We start from the raw sequence: 27172 nt of genomic DNA, 5'->3' as shown, positions 1-27172 counted from the left end.
CAGCCCAGTGCACTGGCCCTGAGCCCCTTGTCTCATGCATCCAACCTGGACTGGCAATCTTTTTCACATATTATAATATACATGTTTCAATGCTATTCTCTTAAATCATTGCACCCTTGATTCTCCTACAGAGTTCAAAAGTCTGTTGTTTGCATCCTGTATCTTTCACTGTCTCACATATAGGGTCATCATTAACATCTTTCTAAATTCCACATATATGCCTTAATATACTGTACTGGTGTTTTCTTTCTGACTTACTTCACTCTGTATGCTGCTGCTGCTAAGTTGCTTCAGTCATGTCCGACTCTGTGTGACCCCATAGATGGCGGCCCACCAGGCTCCCCCGTCCCTGGGATTCTCCAGGCAAGAACACTGGAGTGGGTTGCCATTTCCTTCTCCAATGCATGAAAGTGAAAATGAAGTCACTCAGTCGTGTCCGACTCTTAGTGACCCCATGGACTGAAGCCTACCAGGCTCCTCCGTCCATGGGATTTTCCAGGCAACTGGAGTGGGATGTCATTGCCTTCTCCATCACTGTGTATAATAGGCTCTATTTTCATCCACCTCATTAGAACTGATTCAAATGCATTTTTAATCGCTGAGTAGTATTCCATTGTGTATACATATTACAGCTTTCTTATCCATTAATTTGCCAATGGGCATATATGTTGCTTTCATGTCTTAGCTATTGCAAATAGTGCTATGATGAACATTGGGGTACACGTGTTTCTTTCAATTCTGGATTCTTCAGTGTGTATGACTAGCAGTGGGATTGCTGGATCATATGGCAGTTCCATTTCCAGTTTTTTAAGGAATCTCTACCTGGTTCTCCATAGTGGCTGTACTAGTTTATATTTCCACAAACAGTGTAAGAAGGTTCCCTTTTTTCCATATTCTCCAGCATTTACTGTTTGTAGACTTTTTGATAGCAGCCTTTCTGACCAGCATGAGATGGTACCTCATTGTGATTTTAATTTGCATTTCTCTGATAATGAGTAATGTTGAACATCTTTTCATGTGTTTTTTAGCCATCTGTATGTCTTTTTGGAGAAATGTCTGTTAGTTCTTTGGCCCATTTTTTGATTGAGTCATTTATTTTTCTGTAAATTGATCTTCATGAGCTGGTTGTATAGTTTGGAGAATAATTCCTTGTCAGTTGCTTCGTTTGCTATTATGTTCTCCCATTCTGAAGGCTGTCTTTTCACCTTACTTGTAGTTTCCTTGGAGAAGGCAATGGCACCCCACTCCAGTACTCTTGCCTAGAAAACCCTATGGACAGAGGAGCCTGGTAGGCTGCAGTCCATGGGGTCGCTAAGAGTCGGATACGACTGAGCGACTTCACTTTCACTTTTCACTTTCATGCTTTGGAGAAGGAAATGGCAACCCATTCCAGTGTTTTTGCCTGGAGAATCCCAGGGACAAGGGAGCCTGGTGGGCTGTCATCTATGGGGTCACACAGAGTCAGACACGACTGAAGTGACTTAACAGTAGAAGCAGCATAGTTTCCTTTGTTATGCAAAAGCTTTTAAGTTTAATTAGGTCCCATTTGTTTATGTTTGCTTCTATTTCCATTACTCTGGGAGGTGAGTCATAGGAGATCTTGCTGTGATTTATGTCAGAGTGTGTTTTGCCCATGTTTTCCTCTAGGAGTTTTATAGTTTCTGGTCTTACATTTAGATCTTTAATCCATTTTGAGTTTATTTTTGTGTATGGTGTTAGAAAGTGTTCTGGTTTCATTCTTTTACAAGTGGTAGACCAGTTTTCCCAGCACCACTTGTTAAAGAGATTGTCTTTTCTCCATTGTATATTCTTGCCTCCTTTGTGAAAGATAAGGTTTCCATAGGTGTGTGGGTTTATCTCTGGGCTTTCTATCTTGTTCCATTGATCTATATTTTTGGCATTGTGCCAGTACCATGCTATCTTATTGACTGTAGGTTTGTAATATAGTCTGAAGCCAGGTAGATTGATTCCTCCAGTTCCATTCTTATTTCTCAAGATTGCTTTGGCTATTCGAGATTTTTTTGTATTTCCATACAAATTGTGAGTTTATTTATTCTAGTTCTCTGAAAAATGCCATTAGTAGCTTGATAGGAATTGCATTGAATCGATAGATTGCTTTTTGTAGTATACTCATTTTGTATACTACATTTTGTATACTACTATATACTTCTGATCCATGAACATGGTATATTTCTACATCTATTTGTGTTCTTTGGGTTTTTCATCAATGTTTTATAGTTTTCTATATATAGGTCTTTTGTTTCTTTAGGAAGATTTATTCCTATTTTATTCTTTTCATTGCACTAGTGAATGGAATTGTTTCCTTAATTTCACTTTCTGTTTTCTTAGGTAGTGTATAGGAATGCAAGGGATTTCTGTGTGTTAATTTTATATCCTTCAACTTTACTATATTCATTGACTAGCTCTAGTAATTTTCTGGTAGACTCTTTAGGGTTTTCTATGTATAGGATCATGTCATCTGCAAACACTGAGAGTTTTACTACTTTTTCCTGATCTGGATTCCATTTATTTCTGTTTTCTCTTCTGATTTCTGTGGCTAAAACCTCCAAAATTATGTTGAATATAGTAGTGAGAGTGGGCACCTTTCTCTTCTTCCTGACTTTAGGGAAAATACTTTCAATTTTCACCATTGAGGGTAATGTTTGCTGTGGGTTTATCATATATGGCCTTTATTATTCTGAGTTATGTTCCTTCTATGCATAGCTTCTGGAGGTTTTTTTAATCATAAATTGATGTTGAATTTTGTCCAAAGATTTCTCTGCATATATTAAGATAATCATATGGTTTTTATCTTTTAATTTGTTATTGTGGTGTATCACCTTGATTGATTTGTGAAAGTTGAAGGATCCTTGCATCCCTGGGATAAAGCCCACTTGGTTATGATGTATGATTTTTTAAATATGTTGTTGGATTTTATTTCCTAGAATTTTTTTAAGGATTTTTGCATCTATGTTCATCAGTGATATTGGTCTGTAGTTTTCGTTTTTTGTGGCATCTTTGTCTGGTTTTGGTATTAGGGTGATGGTGGCCTCATAGAATGAGTTTGGCAATTTACCTTCCTCTGCAATTTCCTGGAAGAGTTTGAGTAGGATAGGTGTTAGGTCTTCTCTAAATTTTTGGTAGAATTCGGCTGTGAAGCCATCTGGTCCTGGGTCTTTTGTTTACTGGAAGATTACTGATTACAGTTTCGTTCCCATGCTTGTGATGGGTCTGTTAAGATTTTATCTTCATTCCTGGTTCAGTTTTGGAAGGTTAGACTTTTTTAAGAATTCGTCCATTTCTTTCAAGTGGTCCATTTTAGTGTCATAAAGTTGCTGATAGTAATCTCTTCTGATCCTTTGTATTTCTGTGTTGTCTGTTGTGATTTCTCCATTTTCACTTCTAATATTATTGATTTGATTCTCCTCCCTTTGTTTCTTGACGAGTCTGGCTAATGGTTTTTCTATTTTATTTATCTTTTCAAAGAACCAGCTTTTAGTTTTGTTGATTTTTGCTGCAGTCTCCTTTCTTTTTTAACTACTTCTGCCCTAATTTTTATGAGTTATTTCCTTCTACTAACCCTGGGGTTCTTCATTTCTTCTTTTTCTAGTTGCTTTAGGTATACAGTTAGGTTATTTATTGGATTTTTCTCTTGTTTCTTGAGGTAGGCTTGTAATGCTATGAACCTTCCTCTTAGCACTGCTTTTACTGAATCCCTTAGGTTTTGTGTTGTCATGTTTTCATTTTCATTCATTTATATGCATATTTTGACTTCTTTTTTTACTTCTTCCATGATTTGTTGGTTATTCAGAAGCATGTTGTTTAGCCTCCATATATTTATATTTTTAATAGTTTTTTTTTTTTTTCCCCTGAAGTTGACATCTAAGCTTACTGCATTGGGATCAGAAAAGATGCTTGGAATTATTTCAATTTTTTGAATTTACCAAGGCTAGATTTATGGCCCAGTATGTGGTCTATCCTGTAGAAAGTTCCATGTGCTCTTGAGAAAAGATGAAATGCATTGTTTGGGGGTGAAATGTCATATAGATGTTCATAGGTCTAACTAGTCCATTGTATCATTTATAATTTGTGTTTCCTTGCTAATTTTCTGTTTAGTTGATCTATCCATAGGTGTGAGTGGAATATTAAAGTCTCCCACTTTTATTGTGTTACTGTTAATTTCCCCTTTCACACTTGTTAGCATTTGCCTTACATATTGTGGTCTGCCTATGTTGGGTGCATATATATTTATAATTGTTATATCTTCTTCTTGGATTGATCCTTTGACCACGTCCTTCTTTGTCGTTTTTCATGGCCTTTACTTCAAAATCTATTTTATTTGATATGAGTATTGCTACTCCTGCTCTTTTTGGTCTGCATTTGTTTGAAATATATTTTTCCAGCACTCTACTTTCAGTCTGTATGTGTCCCTTGTTTTGAGGTGGGTCCCTTGTAGACAGCATATATAGGGGTCTTGTTTTTTTATCCATTCAGCCAGTCTTTGTCTTTTGGTTGGGGCATTCAACCCATTTCAAGTAATTATTGTTAAGTGTGATCCTGTTGCCATTTATTTTGTTGTTCGGGATTTGAGTTTATAAACCTTTATGGCTTCCTTTGTAGCTTAGTCAGGAAAGAATCTGGCTGCAGTGCAGGAGACCTGGGTTTGATCCCTGGTTTGGGAAGGTCCCCTGGAGAAGGAAATGACAACCCACTCCAGTATCCTTACCTGGAAAATTTCATGGACAGAGGAGCCTGGTGGGCTGCCGTCCATGGAGTCGCAAAGAGTAGGGCATGACTGAGTGACTAACACTTTCTTACTTATAAACCTTTTCTGTGTTTCCTGTCTAGAGAAGTTCCTTTATCATTTGTTGAAGAGCTGGTTTGGTGGTGCTGAATTCTCTCAGCTTTTGCTTGTCTGTAAAGCTTTTCATTTCCTCTGCATATTTGAATGAGATTCTTACTGGGTATAGTAATGTAGGTTGTAGGTTTTTCTCTTTCATCACTTTAAGTACGTCCTGCCAATCCCTTCTGGCCTGAAGAATTTCTGTAGAAAGATCAGCTGTTATTCTTATGGGAATCCCCTGTGTGTCATTTGTTGGTTTTCCCTTGTTGCTTTTAATATTTTCTCTTTGTGTTTGATCTTCATTAATTTGTTTAATATGTGTCTTGGGGTGTTTCACTTTGGGTTTATCCTGTTTTGTACCCTCTGGCTTTCTTGGACTTGGGTGGCTATTTCCTTCCATATTTTAGGGAAGTTTTCAAGTATTATCTCCTCAAGTATTTTCTCATGGCCTTTCTTTTTGTCTTCTTCTGGGACTCCTATGATTCAAATGTTGGGGTGTTTAACATTGTCCCAGAGGTCTGTGATGTTGTCCTCATTTCTTTTAATTCTTTTTTCTTTTTTCCTCTCGGCTTCATTTATTTCCACCGTTCTATCTTTCACCTCACTTATCTTATCTGCTGCTTCAGTTATTCTATTGTTGGTTCCCTGCAGAGTTCTTTTGATCTTATTTATTGCATTATTCATTATTGACTGACTCTTTTTTATCTCTTCTAGGTCCTTGTTAAACATTCTTGCATCTTCTCAATCCTCGTTTCTGGTCTATTTATCTGTAACTCCATTTTGTTTTCAAGATTTTGGATCATCTTTACTATCATTATTCTGAATTCTTTTTGAGATAGACTCCCTATCTCCTCCTCTTTTGTATGATTTTTTGGGAATTTATCATGTTCCTTTACTGGATGAATATTTCTCTGCCTTTTCATTTTGTTTAGATTTTTCTTTTTGGGGTGGCCTTTCTGTATGCTGGAAGTTTGTCATTCCTCTTTATTGTGGAGGTTGCACCCTGTAGGTGTGGTTGGATGTGTGGCTTGTCAAGGTTTCCTGGTTATGGAAGCTTGCGTTCATGTTCTTGTGGGTGGAGCTGGATCTCTTCTCTCTGAGTGCAGTTAAGTGCCACGTAGTGAGTTTTTAGGTGTCTATGGGTTTGGTGTGCCTTTGGACAGCCTGTATATTGAAGCTCAGGGCTATGTTCCTGTGTTGCTGGAGAATTAGCATGATATGTCTTGCTCTGGAACTTGTTGGCTCTTGGGTGAAACTGTGTTTCAGTGTAGGTATGCAGGGTTTTGGATGTGCTCTTGTCGATTAATGTTCCCTGGAATCAGTAGTTCTCTGGTGTTCTCAAGTTTTGGATTTAAGCCTCTTACCTCTGGCTTTTAGTCTTAATCTTACAGTAGCCTCAAGATTTCTCCATCCATACAGCACTGCTGATAAAACATCTAGATAAATGGTGAAAAGAATCTCCACAGTGGGGGACACCCAGAAAGGTTCACAGAGTTACATGGAGAAGAGAAGAGGGAGGAGGAAGATAGGTGAAGAGGGGAATCAAAAGGGGAGAGAGCAGTCTAGCCAATAATCAATTCTTTATGTGCTGTCCACAGTCTGGAACACCCAGAGAGTTTCACAAAATTAAATAGAGAAGAGAAGAGGGAGAAGAGAGATAGAGGTGACCACGAGGAGAAGAGGGGCAGTCAAAAGGGGAGAGACCAATCTAGCCAGTAATCAGTTCCTTAAGTGTTCTCCACAGCCTGGAACACCCAGAGAGATTCAGAGTTAAGTAGAGAAGCGTTGGGGAGGGAGGAGATAGAGGTGACCTGGGGGACAATATGGAGAGTTAAAAGGGAAGAGAGCAATCAAACCAGTAATCACACCCCTAAGTAAAAATGGGTACTGAAGATTAGATTCTTAAAGGTACACAATTGATAACAGATACCAAAAATCAAAGATTAAAAATTTAGAGTAGAGTAGCAGTAGTAGTAGTCCAAATTAAAAATTTAGACTCTGAAAAAATACAACATTAAAAATACAAAACCAATCACAAATTATAAAAAATACATATGTGAAATTTGCTTTAAAAAATAAGGTCTTTTTTTGCAAGGTAACAGTACGTTATAAAAATGAAAATTTAAGGTGTAATATAGAACTGAAAAATTTAAAACAAATGATAACATTAAAAATATATCTAGGAATTTCTCTGGAGAAGTTGAGGGCAGTGTGGGGTCAGTTCAGTTTCAGATAGTTCCTTGTTCCAACTTATACTTCTTTTCAAGATCTCTAGGCCCCCTCCAGTGCTTAGTCAATGCTAACTACAGGGTTTCAGTCTGTTGTGCCTGTCACTTTGAGAGCAGTTCTCTGTTACTTGTTTGTTTTGGCTTCCTCTGTTTGCAAGTCTCTTCAGTGTCTAATTTCCGCCCTGACGCAAGGGAGTGAAGGTGGTCACTTATTTAGGCTCACTTGTTCAGTCGTGCTGTGGAGAGGGAGGAATACTGCAAACAAATATCACTGGCATGTGTGGGGAGTGCTCACAGTGTATGGACCACACTGGGTTTCCCTAGCTCATGGTGGCTGTGCTAGGGAAACCTGTCTACACTGCTCAGACTCCAGGTTGCTTTGAGGGGAACTTTCCAAAGCGGGCCCTATGTTGCATGCACTTCCCAGGTCTAAGCTGCTCAGGTTCAGGTTCTCCACAAAGGCATAGACTTGGCTGGGCCTGCGTTTTTTGCCCTTCCCAGGTCCGAGGAGCTCAGGCAACCAGGTCTTGGCAAGCACACTGCCCCGGTTGTGCAGTGAGTCTTATCACCTCTCTGGTCCCACTCACTCAGTTTACTGGATGCACCACCAGAGCGCCGTCTCAGGTGTGTCGATGTGTCTCCTCTGGGGAGCTGATCTCAGGTTGCAACCCTCCTGGCAGATGTCAACTGTCCAATATCCCAGGAAGACATGGTTAGCAAATGGGAGCCTGTTCCCAGTTTGGTGGAGGATGCCATCTCTGGGGCTAAAGTTGCCCCTCGCCTTCCAGCTCTGGCTGTCGCCTGCCTGTCTCTCTACCTCCTGTGGGGGCGAGGAGCCGGTCAGCAGCCTGGAGCTCTCCTTTGGCATTCGCTCAATCCTTTGTTCTGTGAGCGGGCCAGGATGTGGCTTAGGTTAGAGCTTTTCTTTCTCTCTCTCTCTCTTTTTTTCCCTCTCTCTGTCTGTCCCACAGTTTGGGTTGCTATTTCACGTTAGCTCCCTCAGATTGTACTCAGGGCATTCAGGACTGGCCCTTAACCCTAAGCAATGCAACGGTGCCTCCCCCACTTGCTGGTGGCAGACATGAGCATCTGAGCTATTTCTCCTCTTGGAGTTTTGGTTAAGGCACATATTCTCTCTCTCTGTGTGTGTGTGTGTGTGTGTGTGTGTGTGTGTGTGTGTGTGTGTGTTTCCCCTCCCTGTTATGTTGCCCTCTTCCTGGTGGCTCAGTGGTTAAAGCATCTGGCCGCACTGTGGGAGACCTGGGTTCAATCCCTGGGTAAGGAAGATCCCCTGGAGAAGGAAATGACAACCCACTCCAGTATTCTTGCCTGGAAAATTCCATGGATGGAGGACCCTGGTAGGCTACAATTCATAGGGTAGCAAAGAGGCAGACACAACTGAGCGACTTCACTTTCTTTCTTTCTTTCACTTTATGTTGCCCTCTGAGATTCCAAAACTTCCCACAGACCCACTGGTAAGAGGGTTTCCTAGTGTTTGGAAACTTCTCCCCTTTCACGACTCCCTCCCCAGGACGGGTCTCTGTCCCTAACTCTTTTGTCTCTCTTGTTGGCTTTTATATTTTGTCCTACCTCCTTTGGAAGAGAATGGGCTACCTTTCTGGGTGCCTTTCTGCCAGTGTTCAGAAGTTGTTTTGGGGAAGTTGCTCAGCATTCAAATGACCTTTTGATGAATTTGTGGGGTAAAAGTGATCTCCCCGTCCTATTTCTCCTCCATCTTAAGACCACCCCCACTTAGCATTTTCTTAATTGTTTGTTTTATTTTGTAGGTCTTTCCTTTGTCTTATGCTTATTGCCTATATGTCTCTTTAATATATTTTGTAAAGCTAGTTTGGTGGTGCTAAATTCTCTTAACTACTGTTTGTCTGTAAAGGTTTTAATTTTCCATCAATTTTGAATGAAATCCTTGCCAGGTAAAGCAATCTTGCTTGTAGATTTCCCCCTTTCAGTACTTTAAATATATCCTGCCATTCCTTTCTGGCCTGTAGGATTTCTGCTGAAACATCAGCAGTTAATTGAATGGCTTTTCCCTTGTGTGTTACTTGCTGCTTTTCCCTTGCTGCTTTTAATATTCTTTCCTTGTGTTTAATCTCTGTTGGTTAGTATGTGTCTTGACGTGTTTCTGCTTGGATTAATCCTGTATTGGACTCTCTGTGCTTCTTGAACTTGATTGACTATTTCCTTTCCTATGCTGGGAAGGTTTTCAATTATAGTATCTTCAAAAAAATTCTCAGTGCCTTTCTGTTTCTCTTCTTCCTCTGGGACCTCTATAACTCAAATGTTGGTATGTTTAATACTGTCCCAGAGGTCTCTGAAGCTCTCCTCAATTATTTTCATTCTTTTTCCTTTACTCTGCTCATCAGCAACTATTTCAACCATTCTATCTTCCAGCTCACTGTTCCATTCTTCTGCTTCAGTTAATCTATTATCATTTCCTTCTAGAGTATTTTTAATTTCAGTAATTGTGTTATTCATCTTTGTTTGTTTATTCTTTATTTCTTCTATATTCTTGGTAATTGTGTTAATTTTGTTGATTGCTTCTTGGTATTTTATACATTCTATTTTCAAGGTTTTGGAACATCTTGACCATCATTATTCTGAATTTTTTTGCAGGTATTTGAACTATTTCCTCTTAGGGTTTTTTTTTTTTTTTTTGGTCTTGTGTGCTTCTAGTTTGTTCCTTCATTTGAGCAATATTTTTTTACCTTTTCTTTTTTTCATTATTACATTTGATGTCTCCTTTTCTCAGGCTTTCAGGTCGAATTCCTTCTTCCTTTTAGTTTCTGCCCTTGCTGTGTAAGGTTGTGCCAGTGGTTTGTGTAGGCTTCTTTTGGGTGTGACTTTTGTTTGTACTCTGGTGAAAGGAGGTAAATTCTTTGTTTGTTTGTTTGTTTTTTTCCCTCTGATGGGCAGGGCTGTATGAGGTGGCAATCATGTTTACTGATGACTGGGTTTGTATTTTTATCTTTTTGTTTTTTGGGTGTGGCATCCTACACTGGGTGCTGCTGGCAGTTGGGTCATGCCAGATGTAGACAAGCAGAGGCCTTTATGGGAGTTCTCACTAATAAATACTCCCTGGGCTTAGGAGTTTTATGGCAGTCTAGAGTCTTGTCAGCGCTCCCACTTCAAAGGTTCTGGGTCTGATCTCTGGCCAAGGAAGTGAGATTCCACAGGTGGTTTGTAATGGCATTAAAGGGGATAAAACAAACACACTAAAACAAGAAACGAACTACAAATCTCAGACAAATGGCAGACACAAAATCAGGAAAGTACTAACAAAAAAATGGGAAACATACACACACATATACACACATAAACAAAACCAAAATAGTGAAAAAAATAATAATAAAAGTAGAAGAGATTGATCCAGTGAGCAAAGGAAAGTAAGAATGATATCAACTAGTTATTAACAAATCTGACTAAAAGCATAAACTGGAAAACAAAAACAAAGCCATATGTCAACAGGGGAATAAAACAACTAAAGCAAAACAGACTAATAAACATAATGAGGAAAAGCGAGAAAAGGAAAAAAATAAAGAAAGGCTAGAGAAGCAAATTTAAATAGAGGTAGATAAAGAAGTTTTACATATATTAAAGAAAAACAACAACAGAAAAAAAATAAGAAAAGCAAGCAAAAGAATATATGTGGAAAAATAGTGATAATATATATTGTTTTAAAGCTTTGAAAATTAAAGAGGAAAACAACCCTCAAAACCACAAAAGCCCTTTCTAGGGGACTTGCATCCCTGTCTGGTGTATCTACAGCTGTGGCAAAGTTAGTCTGTGTGATCCTCATTCCATTCAGACTCTCACTGGTCAGCTGCTTCACTTTCCAACAGTCTCAGTGCTTCAGCTCTGTCGCAAATATTTGCCCTCCTATGCAGCTCTGTCCCTGCTTCAGGCAGAAGTATTTAAAGGAAATTAAATGTGTGGTTAAAAAATTTTCTCAAAAGTGTAAATAGATTTAATTGTAGTATTAAAATCAACAGCTACAACAACAGAGAGCAAAAAACAAGTAAAAATTTAAAAACCCAGTAGCAACTACTGAATAAATTAAAATTTAAGAATAATAAATATTTTTCTTGGATCAGCTGTCAGCATCCTTTTCCTCAATGTGAGTCACAGTCCACCTCACCTCCCTAGGATGCCCTCCAGTTCTGGGCTGGTCTCTTACCTGTTGTGGCCACAGCCCAGACTCTAATCTGGTCCTACTCTTTCATGTTCTTGCTCTCATGTCTATGTCTTCCAGTGCTAGTGTGTTTTCTTTTGCAGGAACTCTCACTGTCGTTTATATATTCAATAGATACAAAGTCTTCCAGGTGATCATGTGGATTCAATCTTCAGCTTGTACCACTGGTGGGAATGTTTGGTTCTATTCCTTAGACACCTGCCCCTGGATTTCACTTGTGGTTTTATCTCCACCTTTGCATGTGAGTCGTCCACAGGAGTTTACTCCTGAGGTTCCCCTGGAGGACTTGGGTGTGCCCCAGGGAGGACCGAATGTGGAGGTGGTGCAGTTGTTTGGATTGCAGGAGCCCTGGAAGTACCAGGTGTTAAGGGGAGCCACTGGGTAGGACAGCAGGAAATATGGTGAATTTAGGGTTTTTGTAGCCTCTGGTTGCTCTGTCCTTGTGGGATTGAGCTAGGGAGTGACACAGGAGCTTGGATAATGGAGACCATGGCAACGCCGGATACATAGCTGTGGCTACTGTCACAGGAGGTATGTGACTATTAGGGATTTTTTCTAGCTTCTGAAAGCTCTGCACAGTGAGGATTGAGCATGGAGGTGACACAGCTGCTTGAATTATGGGAACCCTGGCAGTGCCAAGAGTGCAGGGAAACCAACTGTCTCAGCTGCAGAAAGCGATAGTCCTATTAGAATCGTTTCCTAGCTTCTGGCATCTGGCCATCAGAGAGCCTCTTTGGCTGGTCCTTCTCTGTTGCTTGACCCCTTCAGGAGCTTACAGACCCCCCACTTGGGGTCATTGTCTGTTGTTCATCACAACAGGACTTAAAGATCACCCTGGCTGGGGTCCTTCTTTGTTGCTTTGCACGTCAGGTCCTTAAAGGGCCACGCTCTCTGTGTTGTTTCAGCTGTCTGGTGCTGATATGTGCAGAGAAAGGCTATAGAGATGGCTCCATTCTCTGTGTGTTACTCAGCAGTATCACGCTGCCTCCAGGTTAGCTGGCTTTCCTTCATAAGCAACTCCCACTGCGCTCTCCTCTCTCAGGTTCCTTCACACCATCTCCCTTCAGTCAACAGTAGACCTTGCCATGGGATTGCTTTCCAATCTCTATGTTCCAGCTCCAACCTTAAACCCTTTCTAGGGGACTTGCATCCCTGTCTGGTGTATCTACAGCTGTGGCAAAGATAGTCTGTGTGATCCTCATTCCATTCAGACTCTCACTGGTCAGCTGCTTCACTTTCCAACAGTCTTAGTGCTCCAGCTCTGTCACAAATATTTGCCCTCCTGTGCAGCTCTGTCCCTGCTTCAGTTCCCAACCCCAGATGCAGATCCATTTCTACTCACTCTCTTCTTTTTTTGCCCTCCTTCCTTTGTCCTGCTGAGTGTTGCCTGGTTCTATATATTCTTTTCCAGTAGTCAGGTTCTCAGCTGGTGTTCTGCAAGATCTTCTGTGTCTGGAGGTATATTCCTGATGTATCCATGGAGAGAGATGTACTCCACGTGCACCTACTCTTCTGCCATCATGGATCTCAGTGTATGGTATAGAGCCCACACCTCACTCCAAGTCAGGATTGCTGTGGGTGGTTGTCAAATTTCTGTTGTTGGGCTGGGATAAAAAGCAATGGATATCTTGTTCTTCTCATTTGAACATACTTCTCAGTTGATCATTTTTCTTGATTCTCTGTGTTGATATCTGTGCATTAGACTAAACATCCACTTGTCCTAGTCTTTACAGATTGGCCTCAGAAGTAGAACCTTTCCAGAATTCAGCCTTTTCAATCAGCCTGGCCAGAACTTTGGTTACCTCTTTAACCTCTCTGCTCATCCAAACTTCTGTGTTTGTAGTCAGCCTCCTCCAGGAGTTGAGAGTATGCAGTGATCTACAAGTCAAAATACTTGGTGGAACAGGCAATTGGAGTTTATCACCTCACTCACTCTGCACTCACTGACTTGGGGAAAGGAGCTGTGGTTAATGCCTGCATGCTAGTTCAAACCCTGTGCCTTCTGCACCATGATTTAGTTCTCTGTAGTCCCCAGGCACAAATGCAAACTTTGGGTTTCATCAGCTCTCAGGGACAGGTTAGTTAGAAGCCAATTCCTCAGGCAGAATTGGAAAAGATGAAGGTCCAGATGTGCCGTCTGACTCCATCCATGGAGAAACTGGGAGTTGCTTACTCTTCATTAAGCTAGGGGAAGACCTGTGAAAAGTGCTGGTACATATTCATAACTGCCACTTCATTTCTGTAATCCCAGGAGACTGGAAACCCTAGGCCTCCCAGAGGCAGGTAAATTGGAAGCTGGACCCTGGACTGCTGCTGCTGCTAAGTCGCTTTAGTCGTGTCCGACTCTGTGCGACCCCAGAGACGGCAGCCCACCAGGATCCCCCATCCCTGGGATTCTCCAGGCAAGAATACTGGAGTGGGTTGCCATTTCCTTCTCCAATGCATGAAAGTGAAGAGTGAAAGTGAAGTCGCTCAGCTGTGTCCAACTCTAGAGACCCCATGGACTGCAGCCTACCAGGCCCCTCCATCCATAGGATTTGCCAGGCAAGAGTACTGGAGCGGAACACTGGACTAGCATTTGCAAAATCAGAGACCTAGATTGTGGATCAAACTCTTTGCTCCTCCAGGAGAAGCTGGAAATTGAGTGTTCCCTTCAAATTGTATGGATCTGCTGCATGGATTTTATTGCAGGAATGTGTCTTAGTTTTCCCTGCCACTTAGGATTTTGGCATTTTCTCACTTGCCTTGAATGCAGAACTTCTCATCTACTGTTTCTATTTTGAATCAAAGGAGCTAATATACACATAGTTGTTAATTCAGTGTGTCTGTGGAGGGAAGGAGAGGTCAAGGTGGCCTATTCCACTCTCTTACTAATATCACTGCAGTATTTCCAAATTGTATGTGTTGGGCTTGTTTGCTTTTCTATTTTTAGTTTTATGGAAAAACAATTACTGATTTTCAGTCTTTATCATTACTATTATTGCTATGTAATTTTAAAATTCCCCTCAGCACACTTTTGTGTCATCCCATAAATCATATGAAACTTTACTTATTATGGTTTTATTTTCATTCAATTCAAAATATTCAGTTTGCTCTTTTGATTTCTTCTTTATGCATCAAGTACTAAAATAAATTAGCTGAATTCTATGAAGATGTCTAGTAGGTGACAGAATTGTACTTTTCCAAGTTTAGTTATTCATGGTTTGAAGGATCAATATTTTGTCCTTAGTAAAATGAATGGATGTATTGATTTTTGTCATCTTCATTGAACTCCATGTACTGATATGGCTTTAAGCACTCAGTTTTGATGACAGCATTTCAACTTCTCAGAGACAAAGGCTGGGGTCACTATGGTGGAAGATTCTGTGATCGTCACCTGATCTGTGTTCTGGGTTGTGTAAGAGATCCAGACTAGACAATACTTTCAACAAGTCCCAGGAAAGGAAACCCATTGCTAAAAGATTTCTGACATGCTGTGGGATTCCAGATCCTTTAGACAAACAGATTTCTAATAATTTCCTATAAGGGATTTGGAGTATTTTAAATCTTGCTTTGTTCTAGAAAATAGAAATCAAGTGTTTTAGTTTAATATCTTTGGAAATTCATAGTTGTTTGTTTTTTCTTTTCTCTTACACAGGACCTTAAATGATTAGAAGTTTTCTTGGTTTATAGTCATAAATGACCCCCCTTTTTTGTATCATTATCTTATTTTGGTCCTTATGAAATGTGTATCAAATATATGCTTACCTTTTCTTTATGCTTTCTCCCTTTTAGAAACATGTTCAAAATCCAATATAAGGATTGAGAATGGATTTTTGTCTAAATCTACCTTTACGTATCCCCTAAATAAACAAACAGAATATAAGTGTAAACCAGGATATGTAACAGCAGATGGTAAGACATCAGGGTTAATTACATGTCTGCAAAATGGATGGTCAGCTCAACCTGTATGCATTAGTAAGTAATTCATTATCTTAGTATTGTTTATCCTGATGATAACTATACAGAAGTATTCTTTAACTTTGTTCTTTTTTCCTTTTTCTTTCTTTCTTTCTTTTTTTTTTTTTGATGGGGTAGGGTCATATGAAGGGTTTTGTGGTTCCATGGATGTATTTGAAAAGATCAATTACAAAGCTTTGAAAAATGTATCTTTTTTAAAAAATTATCAGTGGAGTAGAAAATCATTGTACCTTTTAGTTCAACGTTTTGTCACTTTAAAACATCCTGTGACTAAAATCTAATTTTGCTAAGAGCCTTACTTCTCTTCCAGGATAAATTCATTTATTTTCAGCTGAGACCTTTATGCTGATTGCCTCTGCTTTTATTTTAGGAGACTCTTAAGCCAGAGTCTCTGCTCCTAAGCCTAAAAGTTATGTTTTTAAGCAAAGATGTGAGGCCATGGTGCATAAACTTCAAATAATACGATATATAATTCATATGTTTGAGTCTCTAGGATAGATATCCTTGCGAAAAATTCTCTTTTAGGAAATCATCATAAACATCCAGTTAGTGGAGACAGAGAAACACTTCTAGACAGGACCAAATTCTGCTGTGCTGAAGGTTTTTCTTGTAGCAATACATAGATGTTTATGAAGATTTTCTAAGAAAAATTAATGAGTTTGTCTTATTCATCCCAAAGCTACACAGTGATATTTTTGAAGTGATATTTTACATACTCACTTTAAGTGAATTGGTTATTTATAATATCCCTTTCTACTGTTTTCATTTTATTTTTCCAGTGTCTATAGTACTACAGGCACTACACCCTCAAAATGAAAAAAGTTGCACATATCAAACTTATTTTATTCTAATATATGACACTTTTCCATTATAACACTCTTTTTATGAAAAATGTCTCTATTATTATATGTTACTAGTATAATTTTGCTTTAACATATTATGAAATTTGAAGCAAATTATTTAAACTATTAACATCAGTCTATGGTGTTAGTGAAAACAGATTGTTAACATATTTTCTTGTAAATAGCTATAAATAATAGAATTATGTGTGTATTGAATCTTGATAAGTATAAAAGAATATACAACCATTAGAAATATAGTTGGAAAAGGAAAATCAGCATGTGAATTTTAAAAACTTTATAGCATCTTTAAAAAAATAACTTGCCTTTTGAAAATTACTTTTTTTCAATGAAGTTTTCCCTGGCAAATATGTCACAACTGCTAATTAATTTGGCATTTATTTTAATACTAGCTTTGGGAAAAAATGCATAAGTACAGCAACTGAGGAACATGTTCATAAAGTAAATAATTCAGGAACCTTAAGTGTTGAGAAAAAAGTTGCATAGAAATACACTTGTTTTCACTTTGAGTAATTATTTCAGGACAGTGATATATCACTGGCATGGTTGGCTAATTTTTTATGATTAGTACATACTAATTGGTGAAGCCCTTTTCCCTTGAGATGAAACTCAATCAAATTGCCCACTAAATAATATTAGAAATGAAACCACAATCCCATTATCCCGTAGAATCCTGTGACAGGCCAGTATTTGAGAAGGCCAGAGTCAAAAGTGATGGCACGTGGTTCAGACTGAACGACAGACTGGACTACGAATGTGTTGATGGGTATGAGAACCGAGATGGACGCACCACAGGCTCCATAGTATGTAGTCAAGACGGCTGGTCTGATAAAGCTGCATGCTATGGTAAGCGCTCTTTTCCAGATGTTCTTTCCTTGAAGATAAGCAAAATTTAACAGTAATTGTCAGAAGTGTTTTATTTTTACCAAATTACACTGATCTAGAATCATCTTTAAGGAATGATGCTTCCTTCTACTTTAATGTAAACTGGAAGGAGGGGAAGTTTTAAAGTCCAACGACTCACTCAATACCAAAATGACAGGGTCTTGCAACCTGTTCAAGTATTTGCTCGTAAGTTTCTGCTTATACCTCCTACCTTGAATGTTAACTTCTGCAGGTTTTGACAGGTGCTTTTTATTTTCTGACTTTGACAAGTTCTGAGGGCAATGACATGGATCTCTTTTATTTTGCCAATGAGATGTGTTTTTTCCAGGTCTAGAAATAGGGCTTCTGTCTCTGGTAAGCTGAGTGGATGTTGAGTGTCCCAAGTCAAGGGAAGAGTTATGTGCAAACTTTGGCAGCAAAGTAATATTTGGAAAATATGAAGGTGGGCAGATTCTTCTGAATGAGAGAGGATTTTATGAGCTGAAGCTGATATGAGGCAAAGGAAAGATGAGCTGGGTTATTTCAAGGCATATTAACATTGATTGATTTTATGATTCATGAAAAGCCATAGGGAATTTTAAGAAAAGGAATTATATAATTTTATTTGGATTTTTGAAGGCCGTTTGTGGATATTTCTGCATGCTGTGCTTATGATGGACAAGAGAAGATTCAAAAAACCATGTGGGGTGAAAAAGTGTGGGGATTAGATAAATTCTTGGCTGAAGTGTTTCAGGGCAGAGAATAGATTTGGGATATATTTTCCTGGTAATAAATGCACATAATGTTGCTAAATGTTGGTTGTCAGAAAGAGCAAAAGTTGAAGGGACTCATGTTTTGAATACCATTTTCTCATACACAAGTAAGCAAATGGAAATGACTTTATACATGGTACTGGCAGGAGAAAGAACACTCTTGCAAGAGCATCACAACTTTGACCTGAACACATTGTGGTTGGGCCAATGGGGACCATAAACATTGGATACATCAACTGTAGTGTTGAATGCATAGGTTTAAACAGGAGATATACACATGAGATTATCACTCTCTAAATAATGACATCAGATTAGAAAAGAATGTAGAATGAAAATAGAAGAAAGTTCAAGACTGAGTCCTGAAGTTTCCAACACTGAGGTGTCTGACAGAAGAAGAATAGATGGCGAAGTGGACAGAAAGAAAGAAGGACCCAGAGAATTTAGGAGGAAAAATGTAAGAATAAATGTTGCATAGATTGGAAAGAAGAAAATGATTTAAGAACAAGGGATAATAAATTGACTAATAGTAATTTCTATGGAATCAGCTTGAAATGGTTCTATATCCAATTCCACCATTTGCTAAATATGAATCTAAGGGCAACAACCTATTTGAAGCTTTGTTCACTCCTCTGAATCTGTAAAATGATTTAATATTTATAAATGTTCTAATATTTCAAAAGATCTTTTAGTTATTAAAATAAATTATTCATATACACTTGTCATAATACCTGCCATACAGTTTAGTCAAAGAAATTGTAAACTAATTACATTAGAATAGTTACACTAATTAATACTTCTAATTCAGTTAATAAGCCAGGTTAAAAGACTAAAAATGTGGTGCCAACATTAATTGTGAGAGATACAGTTTCAGATGGAGTAGATAGGGAAAGACCTACTTAAAACCTGCTAAATAAATTATTAGTAAGAAATGCAATACAGCGTGTGGACATAACTCTTTGAAAAGGCTTGGTTGTGACAGAGAACAAGAGGTTCAGGATAGAGATTTCAGGTAGACACACAGGGGAAGCTTGTTAGAGGAACAGGCCAGGCTTGTTCAACAGTTTTCAGAGCCCAGGTAATTTCACTTTCAGGCTGTCAGCAAGCACCTAATATGTGCCAGAAGTGGCCTAAGAGTACTTGTGAAGAATACAGTGGGGGACAGTGGAATGTCTTTCAAGAGTTTTCATGCCACTATGAGAAAAAAAAAGATGAATTAAGGCAAATAATGAACCAAAAAGTAAAAATATTTCTATTATATTGTTCCAATAAGTGTATTCTAAGAACAAAAGAATCCAAGTGCTTAGAAAGTAGGAAGGACTGCAGATCAACTTTATGTAGGAAGACGTCTATGCAAAGAGAACCTGGAAACCATTCGTCAGCAGAGGCACACGCCTTTGCAGCAGCCGTGGCAGCAAAGCAATTGGCTTATTTAAAAAGATCAGATGGTAAAGAATCTGCCTGCAATGCAGGAGACTTGAGTTCAATCCCTGGGTCAGGAAGATCCCTTGGAGAAGGGAATGGCAACCCTCTGCAGTATTCTTGCCTGAAGAATTCCACAGAAAGAGAAGTCTGGTGGGCTCTAGTCCATGGGGTCAAAAAGAGGCATACCTGAGAGACTACACTTTCACTTTCAAAATTTCTGAGCCAGCTGACAGTAAAATATCCACTTGCATTGTGGGAGACCTGGATTGGATCCCTGGGTCGGGAAGATCCCTTAGAGAAGGGAATGGCAACCCACTGCAATATTTTTGCCTGAAGAAGTCCATGGAATTTTGGCGAGCTGCAGTCCAAGGGATCACATAGAGATGGACACGACTGAGCTACTAACAATTCTAAGTAAAGGGAAAGGCTTTTAAGATGATCATGTCTTTCTTACAGTCACTCTATGTGAAGACAACAGATGGAAAAAGCCTAATAACAAGATCTTTTTGTTGTTGTTAAACCAGTATTTAACACAGTATGATAAAATAGGAATTTTACATAAGATAAGCATAAAATATGTAAACAAAGTCACATAAATTAGAAGTATTGCTATGTGGAAGTTTGGAATAGAATTTTAGGAAAAGAATCCCAATAGTTCTCATCAATAGTAACCTCTCATCTAAGCTACAAATGTCAACATTAAAACAAAAGCAGAAACAAAGTTATTGATTTTGAGGGGAGGGGGCATTACTTTTAAAACTAGTTAGCTTATATACAATTTTATGATAATGTTTGAAAATTTTAGATAGTATGATCCTTCTTTTTGGTGAGATTCTAGTTCTTAAATTCCAATTGAGAAGTTTATAAATGATTTAGCAATAGGAAGATTTCAAATAAAGAATAATGCAATTTTTGATAATATGTAGCAACCCCTGATGGCTCAGATGGTAAAGAATCTGCCTACTATGAGGGAGACCTGGGTTTGATCCCTTGGTTAGGAAGATCCCCTAGAGAAGGGAATGATCACCCACTCCAGTATTCTTGCCCAGAGAATTCCATGGACAGAGGAACCTGGCCAGCTATACTCCATGGGGTCACAAAGGGTCAGACACAACTGAGCGACTAATCCACACACAGCAATGTTACAAATTTCTTAGATTTTGCACATTTTCAATGATAAGTTTAAACATTTTTAAAATGAATCAGAATAATTAAACATATATTAATAGTTAAGCTCATTTATAGGTACAATAAGATTAGATGTTTGTGTTGTCATATACCTAGAATGTCAAGACACCTAGAATATGCCTATGTGACCTTGAACATGTTTACTCATTTTGTTTCATGTTTCAGTTTGATTTCTACACTTGTAGATAAAATTAAGTGATTTTTAATGTGCCTGTAACTCAAATACAAGAGAAATGTCTCTCTTGTGTGTTCTAGTTTCCCAATTATGTTTTTTATAATATCATTTTTTCATTTGTATTCAATTTTAAAATTGTGCCTTTTTTTAAAATTCTGTAAGATATTTCTACATTTTGAGACCAAAAAAGTAGCATTATATTTTGTAAATGTCAGTGATAAAATCAGATCCAGTATTAACAAGTTGACTTTACTAATAAATAATCAGGCATATATGTCGCTGCTCAATACCTTAATATTTCTCAAAATCCCAGATGAATGCAGAGGGTGTATAAAACCTAACATAATGCTTTTCAAGGAAGAGCATTAATGTGTGTTCTGTGTATGTAGTATCCAGCACCTCGTTTTATGTGACACAAATAATATTTATTTTGCAATGGTTAAATATTCTCACTCAATTACTTATCTTTTTTGATAGAAAGAGAATGCAGTATTCCCGAAATGGATCCATACTTAAATGCTTATCCCAGGAAAGAAATATATAAAGTTGGAGATGTGCTGAAATTCTCCTGCAGTCAAGGCCGTATTATGGTTGGAGCAGATTCAGTTCAGTGTTACCACTTTGGATGGTCCCCTAAACTTCCAACGTGTAAAGGTAAATATTTATCTGACAGTTGTTGGAGCAAGAGTTGGGATTTCAGATATCAACCTTTTATTTCCCTCCCTTAATTTTCTGTGCACTTCCAGTGCATCTATATAGTCTAATGCATTAAGGCAGAGATATACCCACCAAGGTGGAGAAGGAAATGGCAACCCACTCCAGTATTCTGCCTGGATAATCCTGGGGACAGAGAAGCCGGGTGGGCTGCTGTCTATGGGGTCGCACAGAGTCGGACATGACTGAAGTGACTTAGCAGCAGCATACCCACCAAGGACATATGCTGGGTAGTAGATACCTCAGTTTTCCTTCTTTAAGAAATTAACCTCCAGCTGCTTCTTGAAATATGTGGTGGAGAATCCACAGAAATGCATGAGGAACCTGACACTGGCAGGATTTCTTCTAAGTTTTCCTTTTTTCCCGCAATTTCACCATTAATATTGGAGAGTTTATATACGGTGGGCTTTACATCTAGTGTCCACAAGTATGTCTAAAGAGTGTTCAAGTAACATAAAGTCAATTCAGTCACATGTATCAAATCATGTGAATCAAAGTTAAAGTGTTCAAACGCTTCTCTCAAATGATTTTTTTTTCAAAAAGTTTTCATAGTGTTTCTGTGGAATAAAATATTGCTATAATTTATACACCCAGATTGAGTAACTGGTTTGCACATTTATTTAGCATGTCTGGATAGTGAACATGCTTTCTGAGCATACATAGACTTCAATATGTTAGTACAAGATGAGTAACAGAATCAGTAAACACTATTCTTTTTTCATTGTTTAAGAATGCTAAAATAAATTATATAACAAATAAAAGATCATTTAGAGAAATAAATTTCTGCATTAGCTGGAATTTTCAGTTATAAGACACAATGTAACCATTATTTATGCAATATTTCTACAGCAAGGAAAGTAAAATCGTGTGCTCCACCTCCTCAACTTCTCAATGGGAAAGGGAAAAAATTACACAAAGAAGAATATGCACACAATGAGGTCGTGGAATATGCTTGCAACCCCAGATTTCTGATGAAGGGTTCTCATAAAATTCAGTGTGTTGATGGAGAATGGACAGCTTTACCTGTGTGTATTGGTAATGTATTAAAAATAGTAATGTTTTCAAGGTAAATCATTACTCTTATTTGTATTCATATACACATTTAAATAATATTTTAAAGACGAATATATTTTTGTGCATTTTCAGAGGAGAAGCGTACCTGTGGAGATATACCTGACCTTGATCACGCCGATATCAAGCCTTCTGTCCCTCCTTATCACCATGGAGACTCAGTAGAGTTCAGTTGCAGAGAAGCATTTACAATGATTGGACCCAGATTTATCACGTGTATTAGTGGAGAGTGGACCCAGCCTCCTCAGTGCATTGGTCAGAATACACATCTCAAATTGACCTTTAGTATTTGCAGCCATTGTGTTGAAATTTAGAATTATCCTTGAAAATGTCAGATCTTAAATTATAATGATCCCAAACATTTGATTTTTATAGTCCAATATGTGTCTAAAGAGGAAAAATATAAACTAGCAATAGAATTTTATGCATCTTTCTGTCCTGATTTTAACATTGTTTATCTTGACAAGTGTGAAGCTAAATCTTACTGATAGATACTCATGTGATTAAAATGGGAGTACTAGTTACCAGGAAAATACAACTATCATTGCAGAAATGCCATTTTTGCTTTTATATGATACTCTTTCTTTTTTTTTTATTTTTTAATTAATTTTATTTTATTTTTAAACTTTACATAATTGTATTAGTTTTGCCAAATATCAAAATGAATCCACCACAGGTATACATGTGTTCCCCATCCTGAACCCTCCTCCATCCTCCCTCCCCATACCATCCCTCTGGGTCGTCCCAGTGCACCAGCCCCAAGCATCCAGTATCGTGCATTGAACCTGGACTGGCATCTCGTTTCATACATGATATTTTACATGTTTCAATGCCATTCTCCCAAATCTTCCCACCCTCTCCCTCTCCCACAGAGTCCATAAGACTGTTCTATACATCAGTGTCTCTTTTGCTGATACTCTTTCTTTTAGAACATTTGAAACCAGGAATTATAGTTGAGGAAAATACCCATTTGATACATTTCTGTAGGAATCTTGCCATTCTCAAGCTTCTAACTATAATTTTTCTATCTGTTTCAAATTCTGCAAAGATAATTTACTGTGCTGGGGAGGGTGGGCTCCAGCCCTCCCTGTTAGTAGGTAACTCTGTCCTGGGAGGCACTTGGGGTGGGGCCAGGAACCTGCCCTGACACATTTCCCTGTAAGAGACTCATCCTGACTTTTGGATGACCAAGTCTTTGATGACTGACCAGGAGAATCGATGTTAGCTGCCTTCTTTCATTTTCTCTTGCAATAGACTTTTTCCTGGAGTTTTCCTGGGCTCTGCATTCAAAGAGAGCCCTGCATGTCCAGGCCTATTGACTCAGATATTTCTAGTCATTAATTATTCCAAGAAGAAGGCAGGGCTTTGGCTCAGGCCCTGAACGAGGGCAGGGACCGATAGCTGTTTTCTTTGCCGACAGTATGTCAAAAGACCCATACTCAAAAGACCAGTTGACAGATGGGAGACATTCAGTGGGAGTTTATTTAGTTAAATAGTAATTTTTTGCTTATTAATCCCTGCATTTTCATGAAGACATTCCTGTCCTAGGTATTGCCAGTTCTTCAAGACCAAACCTCATCTTTGTCCTCTTCTATCTCCTCAAATGACCTCACCTCATTTGACTTTTCATTCTACCTAATGCCAAAATGTTTGCTTCAATTATTACTCTTCTGACCTCAGAGTTTTCCTTGCAAAGGTTAATCCTCTACCTGTATTCAGTTTAATGTAGTCCCCCTTTGCTATAATAGACCTTATTCCAGTTTTCTTCTCTCGAGGTTTATTTTGTAACTCTGTCTAATCTAGCTTGTCATTCTTCCTACTATGCTTATTTTCTCCTAATAAAATACGTCTGCTTTCCTTCCAGAAATCAGTCCATCATAGGATGAGGCCTGCAGCCACTATTTCTCCTTTTGAGTATACATCTTCCTTTGTCCACCATTCCTTGAAGAATACTACTGGTTTTATGTCCCTCAACACCCTGAACAAAACTTAAAAATAAGGCTAATTCTCAAGCCTTTAGTGTATTTTCAATTCAGCTTGTTATTTTATTTTTTCAGAGTTTCATTTTGAAACCATCACTTTTCTTTGACTACCTACTTGACTTTTCCTTATTTTATTCATTTTACTTAACCTTTATCATTAACAAATCATTAACATATACTGCCAAAGCCCTATACGGATATTTTGTCAAATTCTAAAAGAACTTCCACCTTCATTGAATTTATGAAATAGGTATATGTATATATATATATATATATATATATATATATATATATATATATAAAGCTTTTTTTTTAGTCCATATTTAACTTATGCTGGAGCTAGCAAAAAATTGCTATCATGGTTCTATATTGCATTATAATGATCTGATACATAACATAGTGGCTCAAAGACTCCAAGTTTATATACAATATAGGTTGTAACTTTAAGTACCCATCTTCTTATTTCAAGTGTTTGTTTATTTTTGGTGTCAGGTAAAAGATTTGCTTAAAAGTTAAGATTCTATACAAAACACCTTGGATGTAGTTTTCTTATTATGTTTCATATTATTTCTTGAAAAAAACATATATAAAGTAGCAACTTTGTATGCTTTGTCCACAGAAAATTGTTTTTATTTTATTGTTTTAAGATTGTGAATTAAAAATAATGTAGAGATGCTTAAGGTCAACAAGCAAATTATATGAACATTTGCACAGATTTCAAGTTTGGGACCAAATTTATTCATGTGATAGCTATTCGCTATGTAGATCATCAGAAAGTATTCCAGTCAAAAAGGCAGAAATCTTTAGGATGGGTATTTTCTCTGAAACTTCAAAAACTGGATGCAAAACTCAGGCTCATGTATAATTTTTCATCTCATGCAATTTGATCAGCAAAAACTTGGCTGGTGGAATTTGTAGGCAGAAATTGTAACATCATTATTTTATTGACAAAATAAACTATTTTTTGTTATTGGCTATTTGGTTCTTTAGAAGTAGTCTTTTCAAGAGAATATTTTCATTTTATAGCAACAGATGAACTTAGGAAGTGTAAATGGTCAACATTATTTCCACCTGAGGGAAAACCAGCACATAGGATTGAATATGACCATAGCACCAACAAAAGTTACCAATGTCGAGGAAAATCAGAACACAAACACTCAATCTGTATAAATGGAAAATGGGATCCTAAAGTAGACTGCAAAGAAGGTAATCTCTTGTGCATAATGTTTTAAAAAATGTATTCTATTTCTCTCTAACTTGTAAAAGTAGTATCTTTGTGTCCTTCAAGGAAATTTATCTATTTATCATTCCAAATATTTTCCATCTGCAAGGTAATTTAGAAGCTAATCAAAATACTGCGTCTAAATATTAATTGTATAATGTACCTTAGTCAGCTATGTGGCAAACCACTCAGAGACTTTGTAACTTTAAATTAACATCTGGGCAGTAGGTGTGCTCATTTTTACATGAAAAAGCATTGCTTCTGATTTTGTGTATTACACATAAATGTACTTATGCTTATGCTGAACTATTATGTATTTATCAATGTATCTATATGTATCAATCTATGTATCTATCTATTTATATATATTTATGTATCTATCTAGTCATCTATTTCTCTGTTTAACTATCATGAAAAGTCTTGAGTCATGTTTACATGATGAATTCCAATTGAATAGGTTCATTTCAGTTTTCCACTTTTAATATCTGTGTTTCTCTGCTCCGACTCCCTATCTTCTCCCTATCTTGGCTCCCTATCTTGACTCCCTATCGTCAATATGTTTACCAATTTCTAGAATATCTAGAAAGCCTAGAATATCTAGAAAGAAGCTTCAAATCAATAGAAAACGAGATCTACTGTCTAATATTCAACCTCATAATTCAACCTTTTATAGAGATCCCTATATAAAAAATCATATAACAATAAAGCTGTATTAATGGAGAATAAATTATTTCGAAAAGCATAACTATTTGGGAATTAACAACAAGCTTCTAAATAACTGCCATGCTGATACATAATGTACATTGTATATCATGGGCTTCCCTGATAGTTGAGCTGGTAAAGAATGTGCCTGCCATGCAGAAGACCCCAGTTCAATTTCTAGATCAGGAATATCCCCTAGAGAAGAGTTAGGCTGCCCACTCCAGGATTCTTGAGTTTCCCTGGTAGATCAGTCTACAATCTGCTTGTGGGGGGCGGGGAGAGGGACCTGGGTTCAATCCCTGTGTTGTGAAGATCCCATGGAGGCAACCCACTCCAGTATTCTTGCCTGGAGAAGCCCCAAGGACAGAGGAGCCTGGCAGGTTGCAGACCATGGGATCACAAAGAGTGAGACATGACCGAGTGGCTAAGCACAGTGTTGTATATTATACATTATATATCTATGATTGTTGGCCCTTGTGAATTAACTTTTCTATAATTATAAAATATTTCTTACTTTTTGTCATGCACCTTGTTTGGAAATCTATATTAGCTTATTAAATATAATTAAATTAAAACAATTTAATATTTCATATGATGAAAGAATTCCCAACAAATTTCAAGGAATTCAAGTTTATAAATTATTCTAAATTAATCAGCTCAGATAAGATCAATCACTCAATCATGTCCAACTCTTTGCGACCCCATGAATCGCAGCACGCCAGGCCTCCCTGTCCATCACCAACTCCCAGAGTTCACCCAGACTCACATCCATCGAGTCAGTGATGCCATCCAGCCATCTCATCCTCTGTAGTCCCCTTCTCCTCTTGCCCCCAATCCCTCCCAGCATCAAAGTCTTTTCCAATGAGTCAACTCTTCGCATGAGGAGGCCAAAGTACTGGAGTTTCAGCTTTAGCATCATTTCTTCCAAAGAAATCCCAGGGATGATCTCCTTCAGATGGAC

At 37.9% G+C, this 27172-nt stretch overlaps 1 protein-coding gene and 1 long non-coding RNA gene across 4 annotated transcripts in view; both read left to right on the top strand.

Annotated features, from left to right (window-relative positions):
• Positions 1-27172, top strand: part of LOC133227537 (complement factor H-like) — a 67834-nt gene that overhangs the window by 10112 nt on the left and 30550 nt on the right. For all 3 annotated transcript variants that reach the window (XM_061382129.1, XM_061382128.1, XM_061382130.1), the window contains 6 exons: positions 15053-15235; positions 16768-16944; positions 20998-21174; positions 22084-22269; positions 22381-22560; positions 25314-25493. In XM_061382129.1, the coding sequence (XP_061238113.1) occupies positions 15053-15235; positions 16768-16944; positions 20998-21174; positions 22084-22269; positions 22381-22560; positions 25314-25493 (1083 nt within the window). The remainder of the gene's footprint in view (positions 1-15052; positions 15236-16767; positions 16945-20997; positions 21175-22083; positions 22270-22380; positions 22561-25313; positions 25494-27172) is intronic.
• The window catches only part of LOC133227543 (uncharacterized), a 93484-nt gene that overhangs the window by 38323 nt on the left and 27989 nt on the right, over positions 1-27172 (top strand). The window lies entirely within an intron of this gene.

This window comes from Bos javanicus, chromosome 16 (assembly GCF_032452875.1).
Source record: "Bos javanicus breed banteng chromosome 16, ARS-OSU_banteng_1.0, whole genome shotgun sequence".
In the NCBI taxonomy this organism is placed as follows: domain Eukaryota; kingdom Metazoa; phylum Chordata; class Mammalia; order Artiodactyla; family Bovidae; genus Bos; species Bos javanicus.
The sequence above is the reverse complement of the archived record's forward strand: the minus strand, read 5'-3'. Positions and strand labels throughout refer to the sequence as shown.